Raw genomic sequence first — 27,627 nt, forward strand, 5'->3', positions numbered from 1 at the left:
ATTATATTAATCACTTCACCCGCATTTTTAATAATATTTTTTGAATTTTCAATACTTTTTAATTGTTGTTTTATGTAATTTTCTAAATTATATAAAATCCGATATCTAAAATTTACTATCGGTCTATATTTTTCACCTTCTTTATGTGTTTTTAAACGTATATTTAATTTTGGGGTTCTATTATTTTTAAAATTCAGTATATTATTCTTATCTATTTTCTTAATTTTATTGTTCGGATACATGTTTTTTATCATGTTCGTTAAATCTTTTTTCGTTTTATCGTATGGGTTTTTAGCTAATTTTATACATTGTACGTTGTTAATTTGTTCTTTTGTTATCGCTTCTAAGTCCTTATTGTCTATTATTATCAGTTGTTTTGTTTTGTCAGCCTTAATAATAGATAAATTATTCGTGTTTAAGAAATTTTTAGTTTTACTTAAATTTATTTTATATTTATTAACTTTATGTCTATTTTTCTGGTGCAAGTGTTTTATGTCCTGTATTACAGAGTCTATAAGGTTACTTTTCTTTTCTTTTTTAATAGGTAGATCTTTAATAGTTTTATCTATATCAGCTATTAAATCTACACTTATTTTATTTGTAGGTAAGTTAAAGTTTATACCTAGGGTAAGGAAGTTTTTAATATATTTAGTGATTTGTATTTTGGTTTTATTAATAATTAAATTGTTTTCCCATTCTTTCCTTTCTCTAGGGATTGGATACCCAAAAAGTTTACGTAATTTAAATCTTTCTTATACTTATATTTATTAGCAATTGCTTTATACGGATTTTCTTTATAATCGTGTCGATGTAACGCTTTTCTTAATTGGTATTTCAGATTATTCCATTTTTTAATTTTACTCCTTATTACTGATTTTATAATTTTCCTTCCCATTTTCCAAATCATGTGTTTTGGTATAATATTTCTTATAGTTCTGCTTAATTTTAAGGTATTTGGAGTATATTCTTCCCTCAAAAAGTTCTTTTATTCTAAAATTTTGTTTTTCCTTCGATTCCTTTGCGAGTGACGATGTCAAAGTGCGGTGTCGCCGACTCGACACTTACGTAACTTGTTTTCACGACGGTTTAACTCAATAAATTTTACATTTCCTTTTTATCGACTATTTCCTTTGCCTACCAAATATAAAACGAATACAATTTATATTTATTTCATATTCATTTATGAAATTTTTATTATAATAATTTAACTGGACTCGGACAGAAACGTTTTTTTGTGTCTTAAAACAGAATTGATTAAAACCGTTCAGATACGTCTTAGAAAAAGAAAATAAATAATATTATATTCGATATCAATGTGTTTAAACGAACAAATCACTTGTAATAAATGTGCGAAACAAATTTTTTATTGGTAAAACATTCATTTAACGTTAATCCGTTAAAACATATCGTTCCTTCCAATGCAACGGAAATAAACCAGGAAATAAAGTAAACACCGTATACGTGATATTTCTGTTGGAAACCACCATTCAACGCCATCGACGTCATAATTGATCGTGTTGCCAACGTAGCAACAGTAGAGATATCGAATATTAGGAGCTCAGAATTGCCTTTCATTGTTGATTCATTTCTATGGATCGTACTTCCGAGTTTCGTCTGTCGATGTAATTGCAAGATTCGTTGGACGAGATGAGGTAGGTTGTCTTTTTTGAATCGCTATTTCTAGTGGTAAATTCTTGTCAAGAGTTTTGGAAACATTGGGAAAATGTTTCTTGCTCGTCATCGGCAGATAGCTGCTACGAATCAAAGAGCTTTTCCTTTGTTAAAATATTCAACCAGTCCTTGTCTATCAAGTGCGGCGAGGAAACGATTGATTCTCGTTTGATGCCATGTTTAGACGATAAAACTGTACAAGAGATAAAAATTGCTGATTGTTTTCTGTCGGGGATGGACTTTGGAATATTCACTTACGGGTATGCAATCGAAAAAATCCAGATAGGGCACCTGCCATTAGTGTATAAAATTATGAAGATTTTAAGCTTCGAGAGTAAAAACTTCGAGAGCGCCTCGTTTAATAACATGTCTTCTCTGCGATCTGTCGAAATAGAAAACGTCAAGACGTCGGAACTTCTAAATTTAACATTTCAGAATGTTCCTTCGTTGACTTCATTGAAAATTGAATGGTATAACTTCACTTTATTTCCGAACAAACCTTTCCGAGAGTTAATTAATCTTTCCGAATTATACATCACAAATGGCAAGTTAAGAGTTTTACCCGAAGATCTATTTTATAATCTTCACAATTTAACAGAACTGGACTTAAGTAGCAATAACATTGAATCGATTCATCCACTTGTCTTTAGAATTCTCACCAAACTCGAATTTTTGAATTTAGGAGATAATGGAATAAAGGATTTACCAAGCGACATGTTGAAAGGACTTTCTAATTTAAGGATATTTTTTATTTATGATAATAAGGGATTATTACAAATTTTGTCTGGATTCTTAAAGAAACTGCACAATTTGATTTTTTTTTTATCAAACGAGTTGTTCCATTTCTTCACTCGAAGAAGATGTATTTTCTGACTTAACCAATTTGAAAACCGTAGATTTAGAAATGAACCAAATTGAACATCTCCCGCCAAACCTTCTGAGAAACAATAAACTCTTGATAAAATTTTCCTGTTCGTATAATAAAATATCGAATCTTCCAACAAGAATTTTTCATGGACTTTCTGAACTGCGATGGTTAACGTTGCAAGCAAACCGGTTAGAAAATCTTCCCGAAAATATTTTTCACAATTTGTCGTCATTGCAGTATCTCGATTTAACATTCAATAACCTGACATTTCTACACGAAAACTTATTCCTCCCATTGACTAATTTAACGTATCTCTATCTATCTTACAACAATTTAACTAAACTTACTGGTAAGCGTCCTTTTGGCAGCAGCAAGCATCTGCGTGTTCTCGGTTTAAATTAATGCAGGTTTGACACAATGGCCGGTGATAAATTGGACAGAATACAACTTGACTCTAGTCGATTTTTCAAATAATCATTTTAATACCGTCAAATTACCAAGTTACACAAAAAATCGCGTGCAAATTTATCTGTCTAATTATAAAATCAGAACAATTTACATCGATGAGTGGAAATATGGATTTGAAACGCCGACTTATTATTTAGGTAATAATGAAATCACTTGTAACCAAGAACTGCAGCAATTCGTTTCACTCTGTAAGCCAAATATAAAACTGGCCGAGAGAATGTTTCCTCGTATAGTGTACACGAAATGTTACGGAGAAGAAAGAAAGTTGCTTGGTAATTCATCCTACGCAGTCATAGGAAATTATTGTCCAATAAAGTGCAAATGTTCTGCCGAACAAAATCACGTGATAGTGAATTGTTCCGATGAGATAATCGTCAGAATTCCCAATGTTCTCCACCCGAATGCGACGATTGTCGACTTGAGTAATAATTATATTAAAGAGTTGTCAAATATCGATTGTGTGACGTGGAGATACGTCACTCATCTGCGTCTGAGTAATAATTCTTTAAGTAATATTTCGGATTATTTTTTTTTGCCGAACCTGAAATACCTGTGGTTGGACGGAAACCGGTTAACCCAGTGTTTCCCAAACTTTTTAGGCCACGCCCCACTTCATCGACGTTTCTCCGGAATTTAAAATTTACTTAGCCAGAAACAATTGGAATTGCCGTTGTTATTCTCAATTTACTAAGGACTGGTTGCTTAGAAACAGACAGAAGATTGCAGACTTCTCCGATGTTTTCTGCGCGAGAAATTCGTCTTTTTTGTCTTTCACCGAAATTGTTTCTAATGGTCGATGTAAACAAATTGGAAAAAGTAATTTGGCATCGTCACTAAATGTTTCGTGTACGAAATGCGTGTCTCCCGACGAAGTTAGTTCCGTTTCCGAATGGAAAATCGCAGTAGCTGTTTTTACATCGCTAATATTATTCAGTTGGATTGTTTTTGTTTACTTTGTTCATTGTGGCAGGAAAGGAAACGTCGAGAAAATGCCAAAGGCTGAAGAAGAAGAAGTGATTTATTAAAGTGTTTACACTTGACGGATTCTGTAATTGCGACAATTCAAATGTATCTACTTTTGTCAATTTAATCAGTACTTGCCAATATATTGTTATTATTTTGCATTTGTTTCTATCAAAATGAATTTTGTTTATATCAAATGTGCTGTAATAAATGTTATTTTTGTATGCTTTGCTGGTGAATTCTGATTAAGTATTATATAAAACTTGTAATAATTAAATAATAAAGCTGTAAGTCAATCACAAAGTCAGTACTGAAATTCGACAACAAAACAATAGTTTATATACGCAAATTAGAGAAATGAAAGTAACAATTTATAATTCAGAAAAATCATTATTAAAATTTTAATCTTCCGTAACACTTTGTCCATATTTCGATAACAATTGATATATTTCTGTGGAGAATCTCTCGCAAATCGTTTCGAAATTTTCTGCTTTCAATTTGTTATTTTTCTGTAATTCAACTTAAAGTATTTCATGCTTTAAACAAGTAAAGGAAGAATGACTGCAGGCACATTACATTACAGTGTAAATATATTTAGCAGTGACGAATATTTTTATAAGTAATTTTAGTGGTTTTTCTACACTAAATTGCATGGAAACATTCGATTATCCGGTGTTTATTACACAATGTTTGGAGGTTCTGTCAGTTTTTGATCGCAAATGATTTAGTTACATCGCGACTTTACTTTTGTTTCCCCCATATAATTAGTGTTTAGTTACTTTCATATTCACTTTTTCGTTTAGATTAAATATCTCAATCTCAAAGCCTTGGGGACAATATAAGACGGAAAATGAAAAGATAAAATAGATGCTACCGGTACAAAACAAATAGTCGCTGTAGGTAGATACTTGGCAAAATATGACATATTTAAGAAAGTAAACTAATAAGAAATTACTAGACAAGTGATCACAGACTCGACCGATGTAAATTTAGAAATTCAAGAAAAACATATTGATGTGGACAATTGCTCGCCGGTACCCGATACAGTTAACAATCTGAATAAAAAAAAAATAACGACAAAAATTTAGATCCTAATAAACGAACATATTTTTAATGTCTGGCAGCGACCATTAACAGTACAAATGAAGATATAACATAACAGTCTAACAAAAATGAAAAATTGACAGTTGGGCTCTTCATAGTAGACGAAAAGTAATAGAAAATCCAGAGACCTGGTCTGAAAGAATTAAACAATACACAGAGATTCGCTAGTGCAGATTTACCCGCTTAAAATTATTTCACATTTCCTCTGAAAAGCAGATACAAAACGTTTCTCAAAAGTTCATTGAAAAAAACCTTTCAAATAAACTGTTATACGTTAGTGAGCGTTTACTCGGTGCGATGTAAAATATATTTTGTTTCTATTGTCGACATTTTGAAAATGACGTCGAGAGGGCTACGGCTAAAAGCAGATACCTTCCGTCACTACGACCACAATTAAGAAAGACTAAAATTTCATAAAAAACAGTTAACTTCATAAAGTGCACGTTTCGCCGAATAACCCGTACATTGTTGCGAATTTGAAAGTGGCAACTGCCAAAAAAGGCAATAAATTTTGGATGCCAGCAAAACACAAGAAAAAAGTATCAAATTTTAAAACTATAATTATAATTTCATAGGTTATTTACGGATTTCTAGCATGTAGCTTTAAAAGTGTTATTGTTAATCTATGGTATACGCCTTTTCAAAAAATTCAAGACAGGAATAAAGTCGTGTTACGTACACTTACAGGCCCACACATCCGTACATACAGAAATAACCCTCCTCCGGAATGTTTTCATTTTTCGACCTTTCGAAGTCCCTCGAGCCCATAAATTTAAAACTCTGGAGCGGGATCGTCTTTTCCGGATTGCCATATTTTATCTCAGTTATAATTACAGGGAAAGTAATAAATAAACAGTAAAACAAAATTAGAAGTAAAGCGCCCGCAAAAATATTTTAAATCGGGCTTGGGATTGGTTAGGACTTCGGCCGACAACAAGAGGTAGCCAAGTATATACTAGTGAGGAATAACTGGACAGAAATCCGGCTCTTGGTTCTTCACCGCGTTGATTGCCTTCTAAGACATTAGCGAAACGATAAAATAACAGTGAAATATTTAAGAGTACGTCCAGAAAAATCGATACCATCGAACCGCTCGGTTACAGAAAGAGGTTAAGGAACAGAGCACTTATTTTTTGTCTGTTTGTGCTTTGTGAGTAAAAAGAAGATTTTTTTCTACACCCGTCACATAGGAAATGTTTTTGATTGGTTCTAATTTCAACTATTTGAACGTGACATCTTTGTGTTTAATTAGTTCGATAATGGAGGTTGAAAAGCGCGCGATTCATTTCACACCATAGGGAAATTGATAATGACCCATTTTACCCATCTGAGAATAAAATGTTTGATGAATTGTTAAAATGAGTTTAACAATAATTTAACTCCATCAAAAAGGGCCAACCATTAAATGACATTCGCTGTGTAAACTAAAAAGATATGAAAAAACTGAATAAGGACATATGTAGCCTGGTCTTTTATTTATATTTTCATTCTAAAATATTAATTTCTAAAAAACGTGTCAGAGTCGTGATATCTTAGATAAGTCGATGATTTTCAAAGACTTTATAAAATTTTATTCTAATACTTAGTTAAATCTCCTTTATTATCGAGTGCAGATTTTATTGGGCTGCAATTTGAAAAATTTGAAGACCGATAAATTTCAGCCGTCCGTCCGCCGTCTGACCTTTAATCTCGAGAAAAGTGTCAGAAAGATGAAAGCCGATAGCAGATATGAAACGTTTAGCGGCAGTAGGCCCGAATATAAGAAGGTTCGATGCGAACCGGAAGTCACGTTGCTTTAATTTAAATATTTTCTTTTCGAAATGAGTTAAATACACGACTCTTGCTAATTTTGTAAATTTGACACTTATTCCTAGGTTGAACTGCATAAACGGTGCAAGTTTTAAGCTATTAGTCAGAAGTAGCGAAGCTTATAATACTTGTAACCAGTGTTTTTAATTCATTACCAATTATAACTAACTTTATGCAGCCAAAACTACTGACAACTTGTTACAAAAGTTTTCGTTTGACACATATTGTAATTTGCTAACTTGTAGAGTATGTAACAACTTCAAGAGTTTTACGCAACAGTTTTTCTGTTTTATAAAATTCTGGAGAAAACGTAATGTAAGATGCTACAACAACACTGGCAAGAAACAGAAAATATTGCCATTTTAATTTAATACACGCATTTACAATGAAGAAAAATTATATTTAGAAATAATCTAAAAGTCTAACACGTTTGCATCACACGAAGATCACACAACGCAAAAGTGCGTCGATTGGCAACGAGCGCGTTAATCGAAAGGCCCGACTCTGTCACTTTCGTCCAAATGCCTTCTATAAATTGCATATTTTGCTGCACATTGCAACATAAATCTCAATCACCAAAGAAAGAGCAATATTAACAGTTTAGAATTAACAGGGACTGATTTCATTAAAAAATTATTCACACAATGCGCGTGTCGCTAAACAAACTGTAGATTGCAGCGGGTTTTTAAAGTGGCAATTGCCAGAAAAGTTGATAAACTCTGCATGCAAAATAAAAAGATTTAAAATTTTAAAAATGTATTTGTTTTTTAAAGCACCCACCCACGAGTCTGCACTTTTCTGTCAGTCGGCAAAAATATGCAGACTCGTGAGTAACGAGTCGGGAGTCGTATATATTTTTAAATCGATTCCGACGCCCGCCTATGAATTTCGAAAATTTACTTTATAAATTTTCGGCTCTTTCAAATCTGTATTAACCCTCCGTGAGTCGCTAGGAATCGTTCTCTTACTTAGGTCGCATGGGTCTGTCAGACCCGTCATTTTTATTTTGAAATTAATAAATTTTTTCTATCGCGTAGAGGAACTACAATTTTTTCGTTAAATTCTACGCTTTGTTTTCTATCTAGTAGTATAAATTACTTCTGTATTGACGAAATTGTCTTTTCAATATTTATTTTTACGTAATTTGATGAAAAAATCACAAAATAATAAACATATCAAATTTCAACTCGCTGTAAGTTATCTGACGTTTCACCGATAATCATCGGGTTTGTTTTCAAATGGGGAAGAAAGTTCACTCATTCGTGTGAAGTCAGTAGAAATTCAGTACTACTGCTAAAAATTTTTTAAATAGATTTCGCGTTACCCCCTTTCGCGAGAGTCAATAAACGTTAATTGTTTTATGGCTCTATTAAAAAATGCTTATTTTTGGGTTTAAAATCGACTAATTGACAACTGTTTTATTTTGTTTTACTCATTAGAATGTCATCTTTAAGATTTAACAGATAGTTTTGTTAGATTTTCACACATGAATTTTATTTTTAATTTTTAATGTGATATAGTCGTGTGTTAGGCTTAACTCGATCACCTAATTCAAAAATTGACATCGGTCAAAATATTATTCAATTTATCAAAATTCTTTGTTGATAGTTTAGATATAAATGTTTTCTCTGCACGAAATGAATCGATCGAAAAAATAATGAGGGGCCCATCAAAAATTCGGCAATTAATGACATGTTGTCGATTCTGTAATTTGTTTTTTTTATAATATAAAATATTCACACAATAAAACTGTAAAAAGGCATGCATATCAATATCTGAATGTTATCAAAATGCAATTATCAAAAATTTTATAATTTTCACAATTTGTATTATCTTAATTTAGTTTTAAAGTTTTTTGTCGCGCTTTGTGTATCGCGCGACAAAACAGTCGCAACGCGATCAAACGCAGCGATTTCATTCATAATTACTTATGTAGATCGGGCTAACTTTTCAGGTTTGTTTTGTTGTGCCGCGATGAAAAATGAATAAATAATAAAAGCAGATTATAATTAAAAGTATTTTTATCAGATTAATCTGAATTATTAGATTATAGAATAATTATAGCTATGCGATATGATTGTCGCGTAGTTGTAATTATTTTTCTTATATCTAATTCCTTAATGTTTAGGGTCTAATTAGCTAACTTCTAGTTGTTATATTTCGTATGAACGTGTAAGCATCGTTTCAAAATTGTCTGGTGGGAATTGACTGAGATTAGAACTACCCTCCACGTAAATCAAGGTTATAATGTAAACCAACGTTAGACAATCGCCCAGTGACGTAGCGTGGGTGTCAGCCGCCTGGGGCGGAGGAAAATTTCCCCGCCCTCTTATTTAGGGATTTTTACAAGATATTATTATTTATTGTGAAATTTTGCCGCTCTCACTACGCTACGCCACTGCAATCGCCGAATTAAAATTTAATTTTTATTTTAAATTTGTATTTTAATTTAAATTGACCAGTCGTAAACTGTAATATGTTTCTGATAAAATCTCAAAACAAATCGATTTCAGTCTAATTTTTAAAGAAAAATCGCAATTTAAATTTTATTAACAAATAAAAAAAAAGGAATAAACAAATGTAAACAAATCATGTGTTATTTAGATTACACTGTATTGTGAAAAATAATCAAAAAAGGAAATTGATACGGATTCAGATATAAAAGCCGGTTTATTACTACAGTACAGTAAATATATTACAGTTTACGGTGTTTAATTTTTTTTAATACAAATTTAAAATAATACTAAAATTCACAACTAGATATTCCATAGACTTACTATAGGAAAATGGAGTTTCCAGGAAATATTCATTGCTAAACAATTTTAAAAACATGTTTACTCATCTGAACACTGTCGAACATTTAATTAGCAATTTATAGCTTATAACGCGATTAAAACAAAAGAATTTATAGCGATTGTGTAAATTCGATTACCAAGATCATTTCCGAGGGGGCAGGACATTTTTTGGAATTTTATAGCTAGACTGTTTTCACAAGTTTCTGATTACTTAGTAAAAGTGAAAAAAGCCAACTTGCATCGCCCAATATACGAGGAATAATCATAAATTAATTATAATAGTGATAAATAAAAATTATATGATAAGAATAAAAAATAATTAAATTAATTAAAAAGTAATTAGACATTACTTTTAAAAACAATATTATAACAAAAAAAACAAAAATTTAAATATACAAATAAATAACGATATGATAGGATTTAATAAACACCGCGCGACAACTTAAATGCGATAAAGTTATTGCGACACTCGCTATCGGCAACGGCGACAAATTAAACGGTTTTTTTTTACCCCCATCATGAGTCGCATGGGTCTGACAGACCCAAAGTATTTTTTTTCTCAAAAATGAGCGTTGTTATTCAAAAATATTTAACAGCATGTTAATCGGGATAGAAAGTTAGAAGAATATTAATTTTTTCAGATTTTTTGAAAAATATTCAATATTAAAAAATTGTAACTAAAGTTCGCGCCGGGTATGTCAGACCCGTTCGACTCTCGAAGGGTTCAAATCTGTATTAAATTCCCAAAGACAATTTATATTTAGGCTGCGGCATACGGAGTTGGTCACAAAACGTCACAATTAAAAACTGTCGTTCTGTTCGAAATATAATTTAGCAGAATTAACATGAAATTTAAAAACTTGCGTATTACCTTCCCGGTTGTTATATATAACAGAGGAAAAGTATGGCGATCGGGAAAAAAAATGATTTCTGTATTTTTTGACTCGAGACACCTTGAAAGGTCGAAAAATGAAAAAAATCGGTAGTTCTTTCTGTATGCATGTATATTAGTGCGTGTATGTACGTGTTTGTATGTGTATGTATGTATGTGTGTAGCACGATCTTTTCACTGTTTGAACTTGATAATTTCTGTGCTTTTTGTCGAAAATTTCTGAAATTTCGCAGGATTTTGTTTGTTTATAAAAGACATTGATGCTACTAAATATCGGCGGTTAAAGGTCGAAGAGGTAGGGAATAAGGAAGGTGGTGTGTATTTGCAGCAGGGTCAGACTTAATGACGATTTTACTCGTTATTTGCAATTTTTTATAAAACCCATCTCTACCCACAAAATTAAGCTTTTTGTCGTTTTATAACGTTATAAATTTTTATAACTTAGATAATGTGGTACGTACATTTCACTTTAAAATATCGATCTGATTTTTGTAAATAAATTAATTCATCTATCGATATCTACATTCAATTTGCCGATTTACACGTAGCGTTACCTCTTAACAAAAAAATTAAAAAAATAAATTTAAGTTTAAAATATATGTAGTATATTCACTTAAGTCGCTGCCACAATGGTATGGCGCGAATTAGAAGCGCTATATAATTACTGCGACAGGTAGCATATAGCACTTGCCTGCGTGCAATCGAAAGTGTTATCGTATGAAATATCTGTATTTAATTTTCCATATCTAACGACTCCGTAGTTATTTATTTCTAAACGGTACTTTCTTAATTCTTACAAACGCCCTTCGGTAGCCCAGTGGATAAAACCACCGAACTCTGATAGTTAGTTAGTCGTGAATTGAGGCATGGCCAATGGTCTGGCCGCGTGGAGTTTTCCGGGTTTTTTTCATGTAAATAAGGTCGAGTTTCACATATCAGTTTATCTGGAATGCGTCCCTTGACAGGTCGCTGGCGTGTCGCATTGCCGTAACCGAATCAACCAAAGTAATTCTAACCAGCGATTATTTATTGTGACATCGTCACAATGCCGGCCCGAAACATTTCCTTACAATGTTCGCAATTTTTTAGTGGTGGTCTTTGCCCCTGCACATCATACTTTTCTTGTTAGCAATACAATCGTGTTCGTCACCATTCCAAGTATACAGTTAGTCCGGGCCTCCCGCCCTAAGCTTTTTACATCTAGTTTCGACGTTCATGTTTACATCTTCTTTCTCGGATTTTGGAACACACGCAGACAGGCAACAGTCAAGATTTATAGGTTTACGAGTGTTTAAAATTTGCAGCCTATAATTTTTCTATAAACGTCATATTTAAAAGAACATACTGACCGCATAATTTATACAATCTGTTGAGAAGTATAAACACTTTATTATAACATAAAATGCTTAATTAATACTTAAGTAAATGCTCTTTAACCTACGCCGAAACACCTTACCTCACCGAGAATTATTTATTAACCGTAAAAAACGTTTTCAGCCCTTACCCAACTTTTTAAATTTATTTTATTATTTTAAACTGTATAAATATTACCGTAACTAGCAGATAGGCCCGGCGTTGCTCGGGCAAAGTAACGATAGCGAAGATTAAGATTATTACGTTATAGTCAACTTTACCCGTTTTTACAGAATGCAAGAATTAGGTCCCCTTGTTTCCAGACTAATTAGATTATTTTTAGATGGGTCTAACAATATGTTCGATTTTCCGCAAAAACGAAAAAAGCTGCATCTGCGTCTTTCACGTCGCATTCTCTTAACACTTCCATTGTTGATGAAAGTGTTAAGACTTAATCCTGTCCCTCTCCCCGTGGGAGGAATTTTGAAAAATCCTTTCTTAGTGTGCGTTCTCGTAACGTACAATAAGTGTGTATCAAATTTCAACTCTCAACTCCTAACCGTTTAGGCTCTGAGCTGATTATTATTATTATTATTATTAACTCGTCTCGATGATGTATATAGATTTATTCTTAGGATTCAAATAGTTCAATATTCAAAGAATGTTGTATTTTAAATGTGTTCATTTGTAATAAAGGACTTAAAGACATTTAAAATACAAAATTAGTCAGTCAGAAAGTAGATCTAAGATTTTTCATCCGGATCCATTGGAGACGATGATTTTGGAGTTACTTCGAGCGAAGCTATAAAATATTTGGACGAAGCTATCGTTAATTTAGAAACCAGACTCGAGGATTTAAAAAAATAATTTGCACGCGATACGAGTAAAGTTTCGTCGGTCGAAGGAACACACGCGGAGAATAAACTGGCTGAGTTTACATTAATCCAGCAGGGGTTTGAGGATTTTTTAAAGCGCAACAATTTAATAATTTCTGGATTACCTGGCTGTAAGATGGTAACTTTCGGGTTAGAGATTTAGTATTGGAGCTTACTCGAAATAAATTAAGTGTTGATCGGCTTAGTTTAAAGCGGTGATATAGATTGGGTCAACAACAGAAAGGCAAAATTAGGTGAATTAATTGTAGTTTTTGGACTATGGTGATAAATATAAGATTAAAAGAGCGGCATTTAAATTAAAGTTATCCAGAATATTTATAGTGAATGACCTTTCTCCTGCAACTAGAGACACAAGAAAACTAATAAATATTTTCGCTAGCGGAAGAAAAGGTGACGGGAGTTTGAATTACTTATTTCAATAATAGAAATGGGATTAAAGTTGATAACAAAATTTATAAATATAATATAGTTTCTAACAAAATAAAAGAGCAAATTTCAACTCGACTGGAAGTAAGTGCGTCGGTACTTTCGTGGAATTGTGAAGGATTGTAAATAAATCGAATTTCTTTTAGAATTATTTCTGTACTTTTGATATAATTTTTTAATAAAGACGAGGTGAAATGATAGGACTGCAATTCCCGATTTTCATAATATGCATAACTTTTCTGTTATTTAGGAAGCGGTTATCGAGGGACTGATAGAAATCGTTTCGCTGGTGACTGAATGTTTTTGATAGTCAACTGTTTGTAAGTGAAGCAGAAAAACTAGCTAGCAGGAGACTAATGATGTTCTTCAAAACAACGTTGTTAAAGCCATCTCAATTCACTGGCAGCAACATTCTACGACAAGAGAATGAAAAAGCTCGTCCACAGATACGTCAAATGCCTCAATCTTCAAAGTGATTATGTCGAAATGTAACCGTGTAACTTTTGGTAATAAATTTAATTTGTTATTTACGATCGGCTTTTTGTTATAAACCACGGAAGCTTGAGAAAAACAGACTACGTACGTATTTTTTTCTGTTACAACAAAATGCATAGACAGGTGCTGAACATCTCCGACCTCAATATTTATTCAAAAATATCTTAAGCTTAAAATGCAGTAAATAAACAGTTTAAAATGAATAAGATAAAAAAGAAAAAAAAAACAATTCATATTAGAAGATGCAAAGGGTAGAACTCCAAAATTGAACGTACAATTAAAAACGCACAAACCAAGAAAACAAGTAAGACCTATTTTTGATTTCAAATACGCTGTGTTATATTATTGAGAAGAATTTCTAAAACAAAAATTTCTAAAATATTAGAATTCTAAGTATACAATTAAAAATGCAGACGATTTCATAAATGAAGTGAAGAATATGAAAATAAATAAGAGTTACGAAATGGTTAATTTCTAATTTTTAGAGTTTAGACATAGAAGACCTGGGAACTAATAGAAGACGCGTTAAGAAAAGTTCGGGAAGAAGAAATAAAAATAATAGACTTTGACTAGAGAAGTAATTATTTCATCACAAACGGAAAATGTTACACAGAAAACAGGAATTAGCGCGCGATCGTTTATAAAACCGAAATTAGCAGAGTTTGTCACGATGTACGTAGACCAAGAGATCAACGATATCGCAGGTATAAAATTCTATAAAAGTTACGTAGACGACATAATTATATTATATGATCAAACATTAGTACGGATTGAAGAAGTAGCGAACGAGGTAAATAAACGAAATAATGACATTAAATTTAAGATAAAAAACGAAACCAACAGGAAAAAAAAACCTATCTCGATATAGTAATAACACGAAGAAAACAAAAGCTGGAATTTAAACCATATTGAAAGCCAAGCGGAATCCAGAAAGTTATAAATTATAACTCAAATACTCCACTATATAAAAGAAAATACATTTAGTATGGAATATAAAAAAATTATAAATAGAACAAATACAACGCAGAATAGAAATAAGTATATCAAAGAATTAAGAGAGAAAGTTCAATTTAATGGTTTCCCCAATAGAATAATACAAAAGCGCGTAAGTAAAATCAACAATAAACCTCAACAAAGCAAACAAAAACACAAGGGCGCCGACATAAAATGTGTAGCTTTTCCTTATATCAAAGGTTTCGTTGAAAAAATAAATATAGATTTTAACAAAGTAAATATAAAACTTGCTGCAACCTACGAAAAATTACATTGGAGAGAGGAAAAGGAAAGTAGACGTAAGACAAAAAGAACGTATCGACGATTTGAAATATACAAGAGTAATTTCAGTCTTTTACGAACATTGCACGATAAATAATTGCAATATTAACAAAGAAGTATGTTTTTTTCACAAAAGAACAGAAATTTTCTGTTGTACCAATTTGTTTATTGGTACAACAGAAAATTTAAAGAATGTTTTGAAATTATATAGAAAGCCAAAAAACTAATATCAATCAAAATTTAGATATCAATATTCACGAAAATATAATAATAATAACAACAACAACAAAAAAAAGATTATTTTATTTTATAAATGTTTTTTAAAAAACGTTTTTCACGTGCCAACGAGATTAAGGAGAACCTCGTAAACACGGACATTACAAGCGTCAGCTAAGTGCCGTTCAGTGTAAAGCCGGGAAATTTTAACCGTAAATATAAGTAATTTTTATGTAAGATATATATTAGTTAGCACCTAGCTTACAAGATAATCCCGATAAAGATTGACGACAGAGATGCCCAGTGTCTGTCTACGCACCTAGTTGTGACAGAAAAAAACAGACAAAAAAAGACACGGTTTCAGAATAAGCAATAAAACACTTAATTAATACCCAGAGAGACGCTTCCTGACCTACGCGAAAGCACCTTATCTCGCTGACAATTATTTATTAATCGTTACCAACGTTTTCATTTCAGAACAATTAAGAACATCTAAAATACAAAATTCTTTGGAATATTCAGCTATTTGAATACAAAGAATAAATTACAGTAATATAATATAATAACGATTTAAAATAACAAAAGAAATAAAAAACGTTGGTTAATTAAAGACGAAAACGTTCGTTACAGTTAATAGTAGCACTTTTGTTATTTGTCAACAAGGAATTACGTAAAACGCTAAATTATTTATTTTATTGATACAACGAATTTTATGAAATATTTACAAAACTCGAAACATGTTTTGGAGTGTTCCACGTTTTATAATCTCCCACTAATTGTCAGCGGCCGAGTGGATTAAACTACCGAACACTCGTAGTTAATTGAACCAACTTCATACTCCATCATTGTAATGGTATATATGAAATATTTTTCCTACGTTCTCTTCCTATTTACTTGAATTTTCTCTTCGTGTATAACATTGTTTTTCGGTTTATTATTTAATCCGCTTCTTGCCACCAAAATAAACCTAAAACCTCGAGAAAAATTTTTAGTCTACAAACGAAACAAGCGTATTTCCGCCCACCTGCCACATATTGACCATTATTATCTTTATAAACGTTTTCGTGTTACATTCGAAGTTATAGATTCTGATAAATATCTAAAGAAATGAAACACGTGTTCTTCGATGAAAATAAATGCAGAGAAAAATCTTGAAAGACTATTATAAAGTAATAAATCAAACTAATAATAATTAAAAAACACAGTTCATATACCGAAATCGCCTAATACATTATGTATGATATGATTTCTCCTCGCATGCCAGTTTAGACGCTTGTGGCTAAGTTTTAGACATCTCACGTACAGTAATAAGCAAAGCGCCGTGTCACTCGTTGTCATTAGGTAAACATTACGCATCTTCACTCTCGATTATCCGTCGTCTTCGAAAATCTGTTATTCATCCGTTTAAGCATTAGAGAGTGCAACGTCTTCGGTCGAGATTCCTCACTGATAATTTCTTGAGCAATTTCATTAATATTTAATTATTATATTTCATTTTTTACTGACTCTATCAACAAGTTAACGACTAGCATTTGACTGTAGTTTTTATGGCTTTTGATTATTAATTTATACGTAAACAACTAAAAAACTTGAATGATAATTGCGTAATCTCTGTTTTATCACATTTTATCAGTATTGTTATGTTTAAAACGGTAGAATATAATTAAAAAGTTAATGAAAACAGGAACAATATTGATTGGCCTCACTCCGCATTTCTTTTTGTAGTCTTTTTTATCTTCTTTACTAGAATTTCAGCAAGAAATACTACGGAAGAAATCAAATATCCCGTAAATAATAAATAGAGTAGACCCATAATATCATCTATATCCAGAGGTTCTTCATTATTAGTATCGATAGCGTTATCATTGTAGAAAAGGGTCTTTCTTGTTATTTCATCAGGCACGTTTCTGAAAACTTTATGAGATAATCCACTTTTTTCAATAAGATTAAATTCCCTGTTAAATATAAATATATACTATTACACTTCTGTATATATTGAGTAAATTACTTGTCTCGAAACATATTTTATAGATATTTGAGTTACTTAAATTATTCAAAATATATTTAGACCATGAAATTGTTAAATGTGTTGTACTCTTCGGTTACATTATTTATTTAATAAAAGCATTAAATAAAAAAGATTACCGGCAAACCTAGATAATTACAATAATCAAAGCAATTTAAAATATAATGTCTTGTACTACGAACAATTAATTATTATCTTAAACATTTTAACAGTAGCTCTTTTGTTACTTGTCATCGAGGAATTACTTTAAAAGCCGAAACATTTATCTTATTAATTCGACAAATTCGATGTAAAATATATGAGAATCGAAACATATTTTTGAATATGCAACATTTTATAAAATGTCGTTAATTGTTAGAGGTAGAATGGATAGAACCACAGTAGAGCATCGATTATCCGACCCCTCGATCAACCGTCACATCGGTTAACCGACCGCGTTCTAGTGAGCAAATTCAAATGTCCGCTTGTGATGTCGCGCTACAATATTTGGCTATGTCTCGGCTACTTTAATATTATTTTTGTTAAATTTTTGCGTTTTAGCTGGAAACACTGGCTCGACCTTGAAAGGGAGGCCAGGATTTAAACCAGGCTTTCGATTTTTTATTTATTTCTGTATTTATTTTGTGCAAAATAAAGAAATAATTTAACGATGATTATTATTTTAAAAAAAATTTGTTAGGCTCAACATCGATGAAAATTTAACGCCAAGTACATTAATAGCGATATACTAATATGCTTATTGCGTGGGATATACTAATATACTAATACACTGTACTAATAATGTATTTTTTCATACTTTTCGGTTATCCGTTTTTTCAGTTATCCGACCAACCTCAGTCCCCAATTGAGTCGGATGATCGATGCGCTACTGTACCGAACGCTCGTAGTTGAAATCAGCTTTATACTCAATCACTGAAACGTGTAAACGAAATTTTGCAGTTGTTATTTCAAGTGTCTGACATCCGAACAGCAGTCCATAAAAACTGGTAAAATCATATAAAACTTTTGAATTTTGCTGGTTCCATCTATATATATAATAATCTTATGATTATGTTGTTTAAATTAACATTTTATAATAATATCTTAGTATGATAACAAAAATTGCTTCTTAGTTTCTATTTACACGAAAAAAACTTATGATGTTAGCGAACAGATACGATACTGTTTGCGTTATGATCTATTACATACACTATAAATTGTCAATTATTTATTTTTAAATATGACATTTTTGCAATTTATAAATATAATTTATATTCGAGTTAAAAAGTCATTTTTGTACCGTTCGGTGTAAATAACTAAAAGTAAAATCATTGTATAAATTTAACAATTTTCACGACAGTAAGCAAATGCGGAAGTTATGTCGCGTATTTTCGTAACGAGACAAAGTCGAACAACGAAAAAGCATTGTTAATTTTTTGCTATAAATGTTTTAGAGTATGCTGCTTACAGCGTGTTACGCGAGAATACGGGTGAAGGGTATAAGCTTCTAGACGGGACGGTAAGACCGACTCACCTTGTCACTGGATAGATATAAGTTAGAATTTGTGACGGAATGGAGAGACCCCCGATGATGCCGGGCCATGACACTAGTTGAAATAATATATTGTGTGTTAACTCGCGTCTTGAATCGACAGTTGTACGTTCGAGCGAAAACGTTTCAATTTTAATTGAAGGGCAATAAATCGAGTGGGGAGATCACGGATAAGTGAAAAATATTCGGTGCTCTCGTAACAACCATTGAGTAGACAGGTTAACGATCAACAAACCAAAATTGAATTAAACAAAAAATAAGAGTTACATAAGAACGAACATATCTGTATACGGATAAGTTTAATCTACCTAGATTTCCGTCTATCGAGAGAGAGTTTACATTATATTCTAAAATACTTCAATGAATATTTGACTGTCATCGTTTTTGCGGCGGTGATTCGGAGGAGTGGTGGACGCTGGGGAGTAGGAAAGACACGTAGACCAAAATACCTAGGAAACTGGCAACGACGGACGATTAAATCTCAATTAATATTTTCACGATTAAGTACACAATTTTAGGTGAGTAAAAAAGGTCTCGACACGTTGCTTATAGGAAACTAAACTCTGATGCAATTGTCATAGATTTTTCATTTCTATGCATTAACACAGCGTATTCGCTAAATTCTTTTAGATTAACATAGTAGCGATCACCTGTGTTTACCTTTAAAAGGTACGTTGTTTTTTAAAATATGCAATCCATCGCATTATAGAAACATTCCTAGCTTCGTAACTATAACTCGTTTCGAAATTGCATTACACTTTGGAATCGTATGACGCGATTAGCCTGTCGCTCTAGGATTATACCATTTGCAGTATTTTCACTAAAATAATAAACCCCTATCTTTTATGAGTTTTGATTGTATAATAAGCATATTAAAAAAATGAAGTTATGTTGAATAAAGTTACGAACCTCCACAAAGTTATCATTTAACAGAATACCCGTTTATTGATCAATACGATGTACAGTATTTACAAAGCGATATAGAGATGTCAGTTTAGATTCTTAGCCAACGCTAATTATATATCGTATAGAAAAAGATAAATCTTATCATTAGGTTCGCGACCTTGACCACGAGAGGGAGAGTTTACAATCGTTGGCACGTTGATAAATACCTTAATTGTTCGTAGTCTCCGATTAAAAGATTCTTAGAAAGGGGGAAGTTTCTTTTCTCTCGAGCGGCGCCCGTTTCTCTGGAGTGGCGACGGTTAAGATCGGCAACGGCGACGGCAAGCGGGTAGGCGCACACAGTTCAAGAAAAGACTGGACGAAGGCCCTTGTAGACTTATCGACTCCTCCTTTTTATCAGGGAGTCTGTCCTGGGTTTTTCCCACGACCTTATTAGGAATTATTTTATAACGGCCCAATAGTTGAATTTCGGGTGACACATTAGGAAGCCGTGTCACCTACGAAAGGAAGTAAATTCGGAGAAAGATACGATCGCATCCAGTTTTTTTATTAGGTGTTGGGAGGAAAAAATAAAGTTTTTTTTATGCGTTAAGCGTTATTTCGTTTTATTTTAAAATGAATATGAACGTTTATAAAAGTTTATAAAAGTTTATTAAATTCGGGCACTCGCAATAACAATAACATTAAGCGCAGTGCCCAAATGATTAGGAGTTGAAAATTGAAATTTAGGATACGGGATGAGAATGTACGCAAAGAAGGGACTTACCGAAATTTCCCCCGCGGATGAGACGGAGAGGGTTAAGAATTCCCCTAAATTCGGATTTCGCTGTAGTATTTTAAATGCGGGTTTTTGTGAAAAATCGAACATGTTTTTAGACTCCTCTAAAAATTCTCTAATTAGTCTCCTAAGGGTCGATTTACACACAACAGTGACGTGCCGGCACAGTGCAGTAAGCATCGATAAATATCACACATAGCCAATCAGAGTTTTATGCACGACACTCGTATGACTATCAGAATACAGATCACGTATCGTAGATGAAACTCCGATTGGCTACGTGTGATATTTATCGGGGTTTACGCACCAAACGGTCACTGTGCCGGCACGTCACTGTTGCGTGTGAATCGACCCTTAGGAGACTAATCTGGCTGCTTTACACCATAAAATATTTTCGCCGTGGGAGCTGTCTCATATTCGACAATACGGCGCTTCCATTGGGAATACGCGTACACGAATTTATATTCGAATATACAATACCAATCTTATCATCGATTTTCTCGTGTATAGAAATTTGTAATGAAATACATAATGAGGTTATAATAAAGAATTAATCTTAATTAATTCGAAGTACGTTAAAATATGAAGATAATCGCTCAATACGTATTATATTTTAGAAAATACAAGGGAAGCGGTGCTTCCACAGCTTCCGTTGACGGCTGGTCGGTATAAGTAGTAACTGTGACAAAAGCGAACCTTACCTTTTTATCAAATAGAACAATAAAATATCGGAGACAAATAAAAATCCAAATCGAAATAATTATTCATAAAGTTATTATATTTATCTTTCAATTGTATACGAAAACAGCGTAAATACGTTTAAATTTACAAGAATAAGTTATTTAAATCTATTATAATTCTTTATTCTCTATCGATTTTTACGGTTACAACGAGGAAAATACTTCAAACCACTATTGAGAAATAGATATTTGGACTCTTCGTCAAAGCGCAAAATAAGGTTTAAGTTTTAACATCTCAGGTATTTATCAACCAAAATTTATAATTTTAATATATTTGAAAATTTGAATATAAACGAGTATATAAGATTAATAAAATATAAGCCTTATTCGAAATCAGGTGAAAAGATTTGTTTAGTAAATGAACATAGAAATAATCGAAAACTCTGGGACGATTGTTCTACGCCACGTCGTCAATAAAACGGCTTCGAACAAAGGTAATTAACAATTATGTCTTATAAATGAGAATAAAATAAAATATATTGGTAATTTCCAATAAAAATTTTCTACTTTAATGTGGATTATATAAATATCGCAATCGTTTCGGACCTGTAAATACAGACACTTAAATGCCATTTAAGTTTCCGTATTTAAATTTTATCAAATATTAAAGCGAAATTATAAGATATCGGATACCTTCTAAACGTGCAATTTGTTGGAAAATACATTTAAGTGTATAAATATATTTCATAAGCTAAATATATATATAGAATAAGATATAAACGTGTGTACTAGTTTAGAAAAACTACGTTAAAGTTTGTTTACTGTAGTTTGTACTGTGTTTGTAAAGATTATTTATATATTTGTATTCCCCGCATCGTGGGTCAAACCGGTATGCTTAAATAAATAAAAAGAAATAAAAATAAATAAGTTATAAACGTATGTATGTTTTAAAAATATGAAACGTATACGAAAACAAGTTATTACGAGTACAGTAATTTCTACTTAAAGTAATTAGGACAAAATGAATTTATATCGATATTTCGGCCTATATCATATATGTTGAACGTGTAAACAATTAATTACTTCTAGAAAATGAAACGATTGTTATTGGCAAAACGTTAAAAATATTGTGAGAATACAACGGGTGTAAAACCCTTCTGTCGACGGGACTGTTAGTGTCGCTCACCCTGTCACCGAATGGCGTTTTAACGTTTTCGGACGAAAAGTGTTGATAAAATTTATATTTTTGATGACAAAAGTAACTTTTTAACTTCCAAACAATAGATTTGGAATAAGGCAACGCAGTATATGATAAAATCTCTCGTATTTATGTTTATTTAATAACGGTTTCCCGGGAGGATTCTCTATAGCAGCGAATCTCGACCTTCTTAGCTCCGCCACCCCCTCAACTAGTAAATATAAATAAAATTAATATTTCGCCACCCCCATCCGAAGGAATAATAACAGTAAGCCTTACTATCACTAATTGAATTTTGACTGTAATTGTGAATGTAAACAAATGCAACCATCACATTAATTTCTTTTCTTTACATGTGTACTTATTGTAAGTAAAATGTTTATAATGTTAAGTTTATAATTAAGTTTATAATAAATGATTTCATTATTGTTTCGCGACCCACTTTTAATGTCACCGCCAGCCCTTGGAGGTCGCGACACCCAAGTCGAGAAATGCTGCTCTATAGGAAACTGATCCCTATTTAAACGTTACAAATATGAATGAAACCCAGAAAACTCTACGCGTCCACTCGGAGGAACCCACGGCCAATTATCGGTGTTCGGTGGTTTCATCCACTTGGCCGTTGGTGGAACATTTTTCCAGAAAAATGTTCACCAGCAAAAAACAGACAGGTGCACTCCGTATCCTATAAGTTCGGATTTTTATACTCCTTTTTTCGGTCCTAGATCGACCACTTCGAATGGCCGTTTCTACTGATTTTCGCCTTCCAACTGGTCGCGCGTTAAGAAAGATAACCAGATCGGAACCCAGATCGCGGAACGAGTCAACTGTCTGTCCCTCCGATTCCAATCGCGGGTGGTTAATCTTAGGGCTTACATTCTTATATTGTGTTAAAATCTGGTCACCTTAACGTGTTCGAGTACGTATGGTGTTTGTGTAAGAATCAATATATAGGATGGAAAAAACACCCTTAACACCCTTGATACAAAACGCGCCCAAAGTTAATTTTGCTCGTGTCGGGAACATATTACACCAAGGGGGAAGCGGATTGATGTGTGTTACACATATAGAGTGCAACTCCGAAACTGTAAATGGGAAGGGGGTCACGTAACACCTCATTTAGGGGTCAGAATTTCGCAAGAAATTGATTGCCGAAAGATTTATTGACTTACTTCAAACATTGTGTTACCTGTTTTTCAACCCGTAACAACGGGTTGAAAACAAGACAACGCAATGCTCGTAACACGGGAAGAAGGCATCGAAATCGTCCCGATGGAACGGGGAAGTGCTAGGGTGATTACACGGGATTTTAATCAATGTCATCCATACCGAGTGTCTGGATCACACGTAGCAGTTGTCAACCTACTCCAGGAATTCGGGGAGACGGGATGGGTTCCAGATAAGAATCGTTTGGGCCCGTGCAACGTTCGACCTATTGTCATACTTCTCAACAATTATTTGGGAAGGTGGGAAGGTAACAGCTGGGAAGGTAATAGAACACAATGATAATATAAAGTTAATATAGAAGAAAATATAAGAAAAAAAAGCTTAATTAAAAACTATTGAAAATTCTACCGAAGCAAATTCTTTAAAATTTTGTCCGTTGCAATCGGTAACAAATGTCTCATCACGATCAAAAGATTTCGAAATTTTTATATTTTTTGGACTAATGGGGACTTAAAATAAAAAAATAATAATTTTTTATTGTTCTCATTTTTATGCGATAATTGTATTTTAAACCATCGGGGAACTCGCAAGCACGTGCCGTTCACTGGCAATTATAGGCCCATTAAAATTCTATGTATTGTTTACGGTATTATATTTATAAAAAAAATTGATATTTTATATAAACGCTATTCTTATAAACAATGCCAGATGTTTTAACTAACACAAGTAAATACTACGAATAAACAATTTTTAAATCCTGTTTTAAACAATACAGTTCCGATAATCAGCGTTAACGCGTACTTTTATAATTTGTCGTGTGGGTAGAAACAATCGATTTTTCCCACGTCATACGATCATGTTCTAACAGGAAACAGCGAAACAATGTCTCATTTATAAGCCGTTCAATATAATAGATTGCGACCAATCGGAACCCGAACTTTGTAAAAGTATAGTATAAAAACCCGTGTCCCCGAATACACGGTCTTCTTCCTTCGAAAAATCAACTATTTTTACGTCAGACGTTATCCGCCGAGTGAACCTTTTTGTAATATTTCTGTTGGAAATGACGAATCAGTACAGTATCGCTGACGTCATAACTTATCGCGTGGTCAATGTAGCGATAGTAGAGGAATCGAATATTACGAGTTCGATATTGTGTTTTAGTGTCGATTCTTTTCCGAGGAACGTATTCGGCACTCGCAGCGTCGAATGAAATAGAAGCGTCATTCGCACAAGATGAGGTTCGTTGTCATTTTACAATTCTTATTCGTTGTGGTAAATTCTTGTCAAGAGTTTTGGAAACATTGGGAAAAGTTTTCTTGTCCATCAAAAGAACACTGTCCGAATTCAAAGAATTCTTCATATATTCAAATATTCTCCGGATTTTTATTGATCAGTTGCGACAACGAAACGGCCGACTCTCGTTTGACGCAATGTTTGGACGTTAAATCCGTAAAATCAATAACATTTGTTAATTGTTATTTGTCGGGGATCGATTTAGGAAAATTCAATTTCGGATACGAAATCGAAAGAGTTCGGATAATGTACACGCCATACTTCCGTAGAAGAAACTTCCACAGCGCTTCGTTTAGTAATATGTCGTCTCTGAAATCTGTCGAAATTCAACAGGTGTGGACTTCCGAACTGTTTAATTTGACTTTCCACAATGTTTCTTCTCTAACTTCTTTGACTATTAAAATTAATAATATTCATTTATTTCCGAATAGACCTTTCCGAGAGTTAACTAATCTTTCCGAATTATCCATCACCAATGGAAACTTAAAAGTTTTACCAGCAGATCTATTTTACAATCTTGGAAATTTGACAAAATTGGTCTTAAGTAACAATAAAATTGAATCGATTCATTCGCACACCTTTAGAAACCTCACTCGACTGGAATCTTTGTATTTAGAAATGAATGGAATTAACTATTTACATAGTGAGACGTTGAAAGGTCTTTCTAACTTAAGGACATTTTCTATTGATCAAAATAATCGATTATCGGTAATTCCCACCGGGTTATTCAAAGGACTGCACAACTTAACGACATTTCGAGCACTACTTTGTTCTATTTCTGAACTCGATGATGATGTATTTTTTGACTTAATTAATCTACAGTACATTAATTTAGATGCGAACCAAATTGAATATCTCCCGCCAAATCTTCTAAAAAATAATAAACTTCTGACAAAGTTTTCTTGTATGGATAATAAAATATCGGCACTTCCATCCGGGATTTTTCGTGGACTTTCTCATTTGTTCCACGTAAACCTCATGGGAAATCGCTTAAAGAATCTTCCTAAAGACATTTTTGCGAATTTGTCGTCGTTGAATACTCTCGTTTTATCAAACAATAGACTCAAACTTCTACTCGAAGACGTCTTTCTCCCATTGACTCGTTTATTCCAGCTCGATCTTTCCGACAACAATTTAATTAAACTTTCTGGAAAACATCCTTTTGGCAAGAGCAAAGATTTGGATATTCTCCGTTTATATAAGGCGGGTTTGATAGAATGGCCCGTGGTAAATTGGACAGAATACAATTTGACTTATATCGATTTCTCGGATAATCATTTTGAAACCGTCAAATTGCCAATTTACGCAGCAAATCGCATGATAATTGATCTGTCTGACTGTAAAATCAGAACAATTTACATAGACGAGTGGAAATACGGATCCGAAATGCCTACTTTTGACTTAAATAAGAATAAAGTTACTTGCGACCGGAAACTTCGGCAGTTCGTTTTTGCACTTAAACCAAATTTAAATAGAACATTAAAAATGTTTCCCGATATAAAGTACATAAAATGTTACGGAGAAAAAGAAACTGTGCTCGAACACATATCTTCTGTAGTCCCAAAAGAGTACTGTCCGACCAATTGCTATTGTTTTGCGGAAAAAAATGAGGTGACGTTTAATTGTTCCGGAAAGGGAATAAACACAATTCCGCAAGCTTCTATCCCGAACGTAACAATTGTGGATTTGAGTAATAATTACATAAAGAAACTGTCAAAGGTGGACTTTGCCGGGTGGAAAAACGTCACTCGTCTACGTCTCAGTAATAATTCTTTAAGTAAATTTCCAGATTCTGTCCTTCCGTCACGTATGAAATTTCTGTGGTTAGATGGAAATCGTTTAACGGAACTTCCTCCGGCTTTAACGAATCTCATCGACGCTTCTAAGGAATTTAAAATTTATTTATCGGGAAACAATTGGAGTTGCGATTGTAAAACGAGATTCAGAAGGGATTGGTTGCTTAGGAACATGCACAAGATTGCCGATTTCTCGAAAGTTTCCTGTAAAACGACTTCGCGTACTTTGTCTTTTAGAAAAGTCGTGTCCGGTAATTATTGCGGACGAACCGCAAAAAGTGTTTCCGGAACGAAAGTCTCCGTTATCGTTCTTAGTGTTTTTATTATAATCGGCCTGATTATACTGGCGAGTATTGTATACTACAAGAGAAGAAACATCACTATCGAGAAGTCTACGTCGCAGGAAGATGGCGCCCTTTCTTACAATGTGTATCATCAATTTAAATAAATGAAATTGTTCCGAGGAAAAGATCAGTTGGTGTTTAACAATTTGAACTTTACATCTTTTGTCAACTCGTTGGTAAAGGCGAGCTTTACTAACAATATTTAATTGCTTCTGTTAAAATGATTATATTTAAAATGTAAATATATATATATATATATATATATAATAAAGGAACTGTATTTTTGTTAATTAATGGCAATTAAGAGAAATAAATTCTATAAATAAATGTAAGTAAATTTGTGCCGTGTAATAATTATTAAAATGCTGGTGTAATTGTTTATCTAAGTATTTTTGGTATTGAGAAACAATTAAAAACAATTTCATGACAAATTTGATTTTTATATTTTTTTAATGATTTTGATTTGCTTCGTCAGAAGTGTGCGATTCGTTATTTTGCTCGGATTGTAATTAAAACTAAATTTAACGCAAAGGAATTTCAATGGAAATACTGTATTCTTTACTTCGCAACTGGGTGCGTAGATAAACACTGGGCATCTTTAACATCGCCCTTTATTCGGGAATATTTTACACGCCGATACGCATTTTGGAAATACGCCCCTTTTCCGTCAGATT

General features: G+C 32.8%; 1 protein-coding gene across 1 annotated transcript; it reads left to right on the forward strand.

Moving 5' to 3' along the window:
* Positions 1-1,842: 1,842 nt before the first annotated feature.
* On the forward strand, positions 1,843-27,057 carry LOC136985175 (protein toll-like). Its single transcript, XM_067282384.1, has 3 exons — positions 1,843-2,533; positions 3,145-3,516; positions 24,809-27,057. The coding sequence occupies exons 1-3, from the start codon at positions 1,843-1,845 to the stop codon at positions 27,055-27,057; spliced, it is 3,312 nt and encodes a 1,103-aa protein (XP_067138485.1).
* The last annotated feature ends 570 nt before the right edge of the window (positions 27,058-27,627 follow it).

Source organism: Centruroides vittatus, unplaced genomic scaffold (genome assembly GCF_030686945.1).
Source record: "Centruroides vittatus isolate TY-2023 unplaced genomic scaffold, ASM3068694v2 contig_1207, whole genome shotgun sequence".
Taxonomy (NCBI): domain Eukaryota; kingdom Metazoa; phylum Arthropoda; class Arachnida; order Scorpiones; family Buthidae; genus Centruroides; species Centruroides vittatus.

Bases quoted from the DNA above. Each gene is read 5' to 3' on its own strand.
- LOC136985175 (XM_067282384.1), top strand. From the start codon at position 1,843: ATGCCATGTTTAGACGATAAAACTGTACAAGAGATAAAAATTGCTGAT. The intron at 2,534-3,144 runs GTATTTTCTGAC...CTTATTATTTAG, and splicing joins TTTCTTCACTCGAAGAAGAT to GTAATAATGAAATCACTTGT. The intron at 3,517-24,808 runs GTAATATTTCGG...ATTCTTGTCAAG, and splicing joins TCTGAGTAATAATTCTTTAA to AGTTTTGGAAACATTGGGAA.